The sequence below is a fragment of the Henckelia pumila genome, chromosome 4 (assembly GCF_033568475.1).
Source record: "Henckelia pumila isolate YLH828 chromosome 4, ASM3356847v2, whole genome shotgun sequence".
Classification (NCBI taxonomy): domain Eukaryota; kingdom Viridiplantae; phylum Streptophyta; class Magnoliopsida; order Lamiales; family Gesneriaceae; genus Henckelia; species Henckelia pumila.
Genome location: NC_133123.1, coordinates 176,799,013 through 176,809,690, shown reverse-complemented (window position 1 = coordinate 176,809,690; position 10,678 = coordinate 176,799,013). Strand labels below are relative to the sequence as shown.

The 10,678-nt window shown below is 36.0% G+C and overlaps 1 protein-coding gene across 2 annotated transcripts; it reads left to right on the top strand.

Annotated features, from left to right (window-relative positions):
* Positions 1-250: 250 nt before the first annotated feature.
* On the top strand, positions 251-8,167 carry LOC140860058 (CLP protease regulatory subunit CLPX2, mitochondrial). 2 transcript variants are annotated; one of them, XR_012143584.1, is made up of 15 exons: positions 251-996; positions 1,616-1,677; positions 2,407-2,513; positions 2,616-2,695; positions 2,849-2,899; positions 3,796-3,870; positions 3,959-4,036; positions 4,173-4,229; positions 4,805-4,875; positions 4,953-5,049; positions 5,175-5,279; positions 5,819-5,881; positions 5,995-6,117; positions 6,747-6,898; positions 7,552-8,167. XR_012143584.1 is itself a non-coding variant. In XM_073262821.1 (15 exons), the coding sequence occupies exons 1-15, from the start codon at positions 274-276 to the stop codon at positions 7,618-7,620; spliced, it is 1,920 nt and encodes a 639-aa protein (XP_073118922.1). In that variant the 5' UTR covers positions 251-273; the 3' UTR covers positions 7,621-8,167. The 2 variants fall into 2 exon arrangements, 1 of the variants encoding a protein (XP_073118922.1); XM_073262821.1 differs by having other exon boundaries at positions 6,740-6,898.
* Positions 8,168-10,678: the final 2,511 nt, after the last annotated feature.

Genomic DNA, 10,678 nt, shown 5'->3' with positions numbered 1-10,678 from the left:
TCTGACCAAGCACATTTTTGGGTCTGACAAATTTTGGTCAGACCCAAACATGTGCTTGGTCAGATCCAAGTATATGATTGATCAGACCCAATTGATGAAAAAAAACAAAGGAGAGAGAAAAAGAAATGACGGGAGAATAATTTAAAATTAAAAAAATATGTTAAAATATATAATAATGATAAATTGAAGGATAAAATGGTAAATGAAAAGATCAACCCCTTTTTTTTAAATAAATCAGAATCCACTCCCTTTTCCCCAATTTTCCCCAAAAAAATGTTTGTGATATTCCGGTACTCCAAGTCCAAGCTCCGCCGTGTAACCACCGCAGGCGCCACCCTCTCCTTACAATCATCCTCAAATATCCACTCGTCCGCCGTCAAACCCCCTTCCCTCTTCCAATTTCACCAAGCCCCACTGCACAAACCCGTGTACAAGTCAGCTAGACTAGGGTTCCAGGAGCGACACAAATGGGACGGCAGCTCAGACAACTACGATCACATCAAAGCTGAGGTTGATTGCCCCCGCTGTTCCAAACCCATGACTGTTATTTTCTCCAATCGCCCCCTCTCCATCACCGCTTGTGAGGTGGGGATTTACCAAGCCGTTAACATGTGTTATAACTGCCGGACGGCGTTTTACTTTAGACCGTTTAAGTTGGAGCCTTTGCAGGGGACTTTTGTTGAGATTGGGAGAGTTAGGGGTGGGAGGGAGAGTTTCAGGGATATGGAAGGGAATTTTGGGACTGGTGGGGGGAAATCTTGGAAGAATGGGATTAAGATTTGGGAGAAGCTAAGGTCTTATAGTAGTGCTGAAACTGCTGATAAGAGTGTAAATGAAAATGGCGTTTGTGATGTCGAGAAGAATTCAGAGGGAGGAAGGGGTGTGGAGTTCGCGGCAGAGGTGGAAGCCGAGAAAGTTGAGAAAGAGTTGCCCACACCTAAGGAGATATGCAAAGTGCTCAATGAGTATGTTGTAGGGCAGGAGAGGGTGAAAAAGGTGGGTGTTTGAGTCTTGAGTTTGAATTTTGAACTCTTGAATGGAAATTTTATTGACTTGTTCTAGTTTCATGGTACCTTTGAATAATTGTGATGCTTTTTACAATGACAACTAATCATCATAATGCTGTTTGATTTTTTAGTGATCATACATTTATATAAGCTGAGTGGAAAAAAGTTCATGATTTTCAGAATTCATTTCTCTGTTTAAGCAAAAGCTAACACTTTCCATACGGAAATTTTGAACTTACATTCTTTATACATGATTATATACACGAAAAACTTTATTTATTTATGTATTTTTCACTTTTTTTGACTAGTGAACATCATTATCTTATTTGATAAGGTTCATTTTTGTCATTGGAACAATGACATTAATGACGTTTGACTGTTAAATTCGTATTATTTGCTCAGCCATTTTGATATCCATATTACATCTTGCCTACAGCTTATATCTAATTCATTTGAGGTTGTAGTTTCATTGTTTTATGATTTTATCAATGGCATTGTACTGTGTCAGTGTAACTTGTCCTTTTTCTTCTTCCTTAAATGAAATTGGCTGATGTCTAGTAAATGTCAGAGTTTTGAGCTTCTCATTAGTTGGTTTTATTATCACGCAGGTGCTGTCGGTGGCTGTGTATAACCACTACAAAAGAATATATCACACCTCAGTGAAGACAGGGTGAGTGATGCATCTTTATATCAACTTTCTATGACAAACGATGAACTTTGTTAAAAGTAAGAAAAAAAAATACTGTGTTAGCTGCTCTTTGGATGCATAATCTCTATGCTTCAATATTTTTCGATATCTCTTGATGCCTCCTTTCTTGTATTATGAGAGGTGAAAGATATCATGAGAACTTAAGCTCTCCATTAAAGACAATTTACTAAATTTAAAACCATTTTACTTTTATTTACTTTGAATTGTTGATTATTTTTCCTATCACTAAAGTCATGTTGACTTTTGCCATAAGTTTGTGGATGACCTTGTTTTACTGATTGGTCTTTGCAGAAAATTTGCTTTATTAACACCATGGCATTTATCACTTGTTTTTAAAATATCTTTTCCAATGGTTTCTGCTATATTCACGGCTTATATTAGTTATATCAAGTATGATTACGGTAGAATGAATAAACAAGTTATGTTAACTTGATAGAGGATGGCGATGATTAAACTATAAAATAATCTAAAATTCTGCATGCAGTGCATTGATAGTTTAAAAAATTGATAACATATTTTATTTAGAAAAAGCTCACAAAGAAGGTGGAACGGTATGGTGGCTGCCCAGCACCCCTAACCGGGCCATTGACACATGATCAAATATGTGCAAACTTTAATTTTTTTTCTTGACCATAAGAATCCAATCATATTGAGACAAGATGATGATCAAACCTTTTGTTTTAAAATCAGGGCAGGTGCTGAATCCCATGAAGGTGAAATGGAACATGATCGTTGCAGTAATGATTTTGTTGAGTTGGAGAAGAGCAATGTGTTGTTGATTGGTCCAACTGGCTCAGGTATGATGCAAAACATTCAAGTCCATCAACCAAGCGACTGAGTGAAACCAAAATATGCTGAGTATTTTGATCTTATGTATCCCTCCTTGATTTAAAGAACAGGGAAGACATTGCTTGCTAAAATACTAGCTCGGGTTGTGAATGTGCCTTTTGTTATTGTGGATGCCACAACATTAACGCAGGTAGGTTTGATATAGTTTAGTAATTTGTATTGGTTACAAACTCCATGATATTACGGGTTGAGTGTGTTGCTCTGCTATTCTCACTTTCGTATGGATATAAACCAATATCATTGGCTTAATTTTGAAATTTTATTTCACTGTTAATCTCTCCAGGCTGGTTATGTTGGGGAAGATGTGGAATCCATACTGTACAAATTACTTATGGTATGATTATTTAGCTTTTGTTTTTCATTTGGACTATATGGGCAAGAAACATGAGATCCTAATAAAATATTATTTCCCGTCAATATATGCTCATCACTCCAAGGTTTGAAAAACAAAGGTATTATGGAATAAGTATGGGCCCAAAGAAAAAAAATTTCTTGAATGTAAAGAGTAATTGTGTTGTTTTTATGTCCAAGAATGGTAATAAGTATATCTCATGTTTGTAAGGAAGTTAAGTTAGGTGACATATTTGTAAGTTTCTCTCAAAATATTGTTTTTGAAATCTTTTTTCGCTTATACTGTGAGCAAATACTTGCATTGAACTGATAAACCAACAAAAAACATGAACTAATTCTTGTCAGGAAAGATCTTTTTCCTCATTATCATTGGGGATGATACTACCTGCAGGGAGAAGTCCATATTCATCTAGGTGAGTGGGAAGGAGAAAGAAAATGAAAGCTAGTGGAAGGGGAAAAACCTAAATAACAAACAAAAAAGGAAAGGCATTGGGATATGTTCCGGAAAACTCAAGGGAAGGGGGGCAGCCTTGGAAAGGGATGTGACTAGCGGTGAAGGACATGACATTTGTATTTTTCTTGTCTTTCTAATATTTGCTTTTTCTGTCCACTAATTTTCTACCTTTTTTCTTGTCCTTCTCTATACGGACCCCATGAAATAAAGAAACAAAAAAAATAAAAAGAAAAATTTATAACAATAAAGTAAAAGAAAAATGAAGACCTAAAAAGTATACTATTTAGATTCTTTGTTCTTGAAGTATATTTCAAAATTTGTTTGTGCTTCAAGTTAAAATTGATTTCAAGCATATTCAATCTTTTTTTCCTTTCCTTCTTTAAACCCCAATATAATATAATACTTTCCCTGCGTTTTCTTTTCAGGTTGCTGATTTTGATGTACATGCAGCTCAACATGGTATCGTGTACATTGATGAAGTTGACAAGATAACGAAGAAGGTATGGCAGATGTTTGGAAAGAGATTTTGTTGAAATTTGAGAAGTATTTTTGTTTCTTGATAAAGTTCTCTTTGGAAGCTTTGGTCAGGCTGAGAGCTTGAATATAGGTAGAGATGTATCTGGAGAGGGTGTACAGCAAGCGTTGCTGAAAATGCTGGAAGGAACTGTGAGTAATTCGTTTATGAGCGATTGTAGTGTGGTTTTATCTCAGAATGACTGCCTTATGGATAAAAACAAATGATAGTTTCTTTTTGTTTCTAGATTATGGATAAAAACAAATGATAGTTTCTTTTTGTTTCTAGATTGTAAGTGTTCTCGACCATAGATCGCCGAAACATTCTCATGGTGACAGCATTCAGGTACTGCGCAATAGTGAAATTTCATCCTTAGATTTGATCATCCGACGAAGGGATCAATGTGGCACTGCCTATATTTCCTTATTCGGATCTTTTTAAAGACGGTATTGCAATAGGAAGAAATATTCTAGTCACTGAGTTGCAGGCACATAACTAAGTTCGACTCATTCCAAATAAGACTTGTTAGCAGATAAATTGGCCATTGTATTCATACTAAACAATTTAATTTACCCTCATTGGCCTCCAATTCTTTAGACATATTAAAACATTTCATACCTCTTGTGTAAAAGGTCAACTTTCATACTTTTTCATTTCTCCCTTTCAGCTACAAATGAATTGCATTCGCAGATAAGTTATAGTGAATAGTACTGTAATTTTTTTATATTGAATGAGAGAGGTCAAATTAATGAATACAGTCAGATGTTCATTTTTGTACTGAGTTTTATTTTAAAAATTGTCTTTATTCTGTCTTGTAAATTTTTTATTTTTGAGTAAGAGAGGTTAACTATGGATACAGCGTTGTGCTAATTTCTCAACTGAGTATTCTAAAGTTAACTCTTTCCGTATCACTGCCACAGATAGACACAAAAGACATCCTCTTCATATGTGGTGGAGCTTTTGTTGGTCTTGAAAAGACCATTTCTGACAGGTAAATCTGTTGGGTCTAAGCTTTTGATTGAATATCATAAGGGTGAGGTTTGCATTCATTTATTGTTTTTGTACCAGACGACAAGATTCTTCTATTGGTTTTGGAGCACCTGTCCGTGCTAATATGAGACTTGGTGGGTTACGCACTGCTGCAACCTCATGTTTATTGGAAAATGTAAGGCTCTATGTTGTCAATTTAAACATTTTGGTTCCTTTTAAAATTTCAAAATGTTCAAAATATTCACACCTGTTTTAATTTCTGTCACTGTGAGATTATGATGGAGATTGCATTTATTGCAGGTTGATAGTGGTGATCTGGCTGCATATGGTCTTATACCTGAATTTGTGGGGCGGTTTCCTGTTGTAGTGAGCTTATCAGCTTTAGATGAAAAGCAACTTGTACAAGTGTGCACAATGTTTCCCTTAAACTTTTCTTTTACCTATTTTTCGGTCTTTCAATGCCTTTCTATTTTATCTCTACCTCCTTCCACCCCCACTATCTCACTGGTCCATTGTTTGAAGCTCTAAAATAATATCACACTTCCTTCCATGTGTTGTTTGTAGTTCTCGAGTAGTTTTTAATAGAAATGGAAATTTATTTTATTATAGGTTCTCTGAGGTAATCGAACTCAATACGAAAATCACGACGTGCAGATGCCTTTCAATTCAGTTTTCTATTTGTAGTGGTGGACCGGCGTTTTGTTTAATATGTCTGCACGACTGTTTTTAGCTCTGCTTCATCATCATGCATTTAAACCTCTCAACCACAATCTTAATTACAATTTACGGAGGGTCCTGGGAACAAAAAAAGCTCATTCCAGAAACACAAGACAGTGAGGGGCCAGGCTTTTTTTAATGTTCTCCAAATGCTCAAGCTTTTTATTCTCTGAGTTGTATTCACACAGTATGTATTTATTTGTTCCTGATCATAATTGGCTTTCTAGGTTCTTACCGAGCCAAAAAATGCTCTTTGTAAGCAATACAAGAAGATGTTTGACATGAACTTTGTAAGTTCATTATCTATGTAGTGCAGATGATATTGTTCTATGTATCCTTCTGGAGCATTATTCTATATCGAGTATGTATTGCTATCATATATTTGTTTATTGAGTACTCGCAGGCCCAGCTACATTTCACAGAAAATGCTCTGAGCTTGATTGCAAAAAAAGCAATATCTAAAGGCACTGGTGCACGTGGTTTAAGAACCATATTAGAACATACTCTTACCGAAGCTATGTTTGAGGTATGCCGGATTTATTTCTGTTATATCAGTCACTTCCGTTCAACCCAAGGCCATATGTACTTGAAACTGGGACCATAAACTCTTACTGATACGGCTAACCTTTATCTGCTTGACACACTGATTTTGAATTAGCATTAATGTAATCTAGAATGTTAATAAAAAGTTTTTATATATAATGATTTGGCGCCCGTTTGGTATCAGTAGTGATTTTTTTTAAAAAAGTGCTTTTTTAAGTTCTAATTTTGGGCTTTTGAAAAAGCTCTAAATTTGGCTTAAAAAAATGCTTTTTTAAACACTTAAATGACCATCCAAACACTTTACAAACTAAAAAAACACTTTTTTAATAAAAAAAAAGTGCTTTTTTGGTTTGGCTTTTGATACCAAACAAGGCCTTGGTCTTATATATGTTTAGAAGTAGATACATTATCTGGTATCATGTTTTCCAGGCATAGTTTACGAAGTGACAACCCTTATTTCTGGTGAAGCAGAGATTAATTTGAAGTTTGCTATTGCGCTTCTTCCTTCATGAAGTTTTGTTATGGGCTTTCTAGAATTGCTTACCTTTTATCATTGTGATGTACACAAGGGTTTCCTGTCAAATCATTGTATCTTTATTTTAAAGGTTCCAGATGCAAAATATGGAAAAGAAAATACAGAAATTGTAATGGTTGATGAAGAAGCTGTGGGCACGTTAGGTGCTTCTGGATGTGGAGCAAAAATTCTTTGTTCTAATAGTGCATTTGAAGAAATTTCAAGACGAAAAAAGTCTATAGATACAAGAGTAAAGTTTTCTTACTTATTCCATACTACTGTCATTGATATATGCTGCTGTCTGAATATATTTTTCGAAATTTTAATCAATCAGGAATTTCTACATTTTGTGATCAACTGGTCAAGGTTTATCTTCAAACTCTTGTTTGAATTCATCTCGTTGCCATAATTAGTCAATAATGCACACCCATTATATTTCTTGATATTTGAATCTTGGCTTGAGCTTCACAGTTGTTTGGTTCAATCAAGTTCGTATGAGTTCCATCCTTCTAAAATTTAAATCAAGCTCAAATGCAATTTCAAATTCTTTAATTTACGTGTGGTTAAATTGCTTGATCCAGTGCTATTTTCGTTGTCGCCGTAAATCTTCTTTCTTTTTATCTTTTCTATTGACCTTACCTCTTTTTTCCTGAGATAGAACTGCATGTATATTCCATTTACTCAAGTTATTGGCAAAGATGTACCACATTTGTTGTCTCCCATGAATCTGGAATAGTGAATGCCTTTTCATTTGGTTGTTTCCCAATGAATCTGGAAAATGTACCGTTTTTTTTATGTTGTCTCACCCACTAATTCATAAGTCCAACCCTTCTATGTTTGGTATAAAGATACAGATGTGTTGACATATCCCTCCAGTTTCTTCATTTGATTTTTTTGTGACAGGAAGAGGACCACTCAGTGAAAGGCTTGCCGGAAAGTTTGTTAGATCCGTTACCTGCCATCAGCTTGTAGCTTCCTCTCGAGAAGGTCACCCAAAACTTTGTACGTCGTTCTTTTTAGCTCGATGTTCAAATCATACTTGTCGAGTTTGCCCCTTCCCTCTCACTTGAGTGTGCTAGAAGTACGAGTGGCACCATAGCTCAGCATAAAATTGCATCAAATCGATTCTGCAAATGTGCACATGGATTATAGACAGCTATAGAAAGGCGCATATTTTCTTGGCTAGAGCGCAACACTTCTCAAGAATCCAGGAGAACGTGCACTAGTCATTTGGGGTGAAAAAGTTATATTGCAGCGGCATCCACGGTTTTAAAGAGAAGGGGAAATATGCAATAAGTGCTGAGATTTGCAGTTGAATGTGTATATATTTGTTTCTTGGTTCTAAAATGTGTTCACTCCCATTGTCAAAGTTAGAAAGAACTGGAGTAACCTGAATGCCTAGTCATTATGGACAAAAGCGAACTGCATGATCCTGTTTCACAATTGTAGTTTTGTAATTTATGTTTCGATTTTAGCTCAGCTTTGTTTGTGTTTATACCAAATCAATTATCAAGGAAAATGGATTGTTAATTGAAGAAAAACCATTATCGTATATATATATATAAATGTGTGTGTATATATATATATATATATATAGAATCAAAAGCGAACACACATCGAGCTCGATCTTTCAATGTATGTGATCGAGTAGCTCACTCGATCATATATATGTATATATATATATATATAATATAATATAATATAATATAATATAATATTTATTTATATATATTTATTTATATATATTTATTTATTTATTTTTTGAGCTCGAGCTCGATTAAATCGAACTATAGTCGAGTTCGAGCCCGAGTACAAAAATAATTATTCGATCAAGATCGAGCTCAAGTTCGAGTAGTCAAATACGAGTCGAGCTCGAGTAGCATGATACTCGGTTCGGCTCGAATTGATTGCACTCCTTATATACATATATTGTACTCAAACAAAAAGTAGAAATCAATTTATTTTCTCCAAACTTTACTTTTATGGTATCAAGAGCCAACGGGTTCAACATCAACGCCTTCTTCCTCATCAGAGTCAACTATGTCCATTTATTCAACAAAATCTTCCGATTCCTCCACGGTCGATGCAACTGTCAATCACATCGATTCAACAAAGTCTTCCGATTCCTCCACCGTTGATGCAACCGACAATCTGAAATTGGTTCCCTCTCTTTTCGGAGGAGATAATTCATCTTCATGACCCATAAATTAAATGGCCGAAATTATTTGCAATGGCCCAGTCCGTCAAGATGTCATATGCGGCAGAGGCAAATTGGGCTATCTCACGGATGATCCTCCTGCACCAAAATCGAGAGACCCAACGTACAAAATATGGATGGCTAAGAACTCGATCTTGCTTGGTTAATAAACTCCATGAAGATGAGCATATTCGTCGTTATCTCTTGTTTCAGACTGCAAAGGAGGTGTGGGATGCAACACGGAAGATGTACTCTGACTTGGGCAACTCATCCTAAATTTTTGAACTTCGGTCAAAGCTTAAAGACATGAAATAGGGCCAAAATTCTGTCACCCAGTACTTTGCTGACGTTCAAGTTCTTTGGCAAGAGTTAGACCTTTTTCTAGATGATACTTCATGTGTTGACTGTGTTGTCAAACATTGGCATGCTCTTGAAAAAAAAACGTATCTTCGATTTATTGCTAGTCTTAATCGCAATCTCGATGCTGTTTGGGGCCGTGTTGTGGCTAAAGATCATTTTCCATCACTCGACGATGCGTTTGCAAAAGTTCTTCGCGAGGAAATGCGCCGAAAGGTCATGCTTATCGATGAATCTCCTCTGGCTCAATCTGATATCTCTACTCTGGTGTCCAATAAAAATTCCACCAATGACCAGCGTGCGTCCAAGAGACCATAGTGTGACCATTGCCATTGTCCAGGCCATACGAAAGATAGTTGTTGGGAAATTCATGGCAAACCAGCTAACTGGCAGCCTCGGAAGAAGCCTCCTGGGCGTGCCTATCAAGCCCAATCCAAGATCGAACAACCTCCAACTTCTGGTATTTTTGCTCCATTTACATCAGAGCAGATTGAGCAAATCGAACAGTACTGCCGTCTTCTTCGCCAAAATTCTCTTAATCAGCCTTCAAACACCACTGTTGGGTTCTGCTCCTTACTCCAATCCGGTAAATTGAGTTCTAAATGTGTCATAATCTAGTCTCATGGATAATTGATTTTTGAGCCTCCGATCACATGACAGGAGACTCGAGTTTCTTTTATTCTTATACTCGTTGTTCGAATCATGCTATTGTTAAAATTGCAGATGGTTCTTTAAACCTAGTTGTTGGGGTTGGAAATATTAAACTGTCCAAAGATATTGTGCTGAAAACAGTGTTATATGTTCCCTTCCTTAATTGCAATCTGATCTTTGTACAAAAACTCACTCATGATAATCATTGCATGGCTAAATATCTACCTTCTTCATGTACGTTTCAGGAACTACCATTAGGAGGATGATTGGCAGTGCTAGGACTCACAATGGCCTCTACTATCTTGAGATTACTCCGCCAACTGATCCACGAGCCTTGGTGTCGAGTGTTGCTACCAACTCTGTCTCTAGTACTAAGGAAATATTGTTATGGCATCATAGATTAGGTTATCCCAATTTTTCATATTTAAAGAGATTGTTTCCTTTCGCTATTTGATAGTAAAACTCTTAATTACCTTAATTGTGAGATATTTCAATTAGCTAAACACACTCGTCTCTACTTCCCTCACAAACCTTATACACCTTCCACTCCTTTTTCACTAATCCATAGTGACATTTGGGGTCCCTCACCGGTCACTACATCTAATGACAAACGATGGTTCATAACATTCATCGATGATCATACACGAGCTATATGAGTCTATCTTCTTCATAACAAATCTGGCACAAACAAAAATTTCCAAGTCTTTCATAAAATGATTCAAACTCAATTTCACACCCAAATTCAGACAATTCGTATTGATAATGGTAAAGAATATTCCAATACTGTTCTCGGTGACTATTTGTCAGACAATGAAATTGTCCATC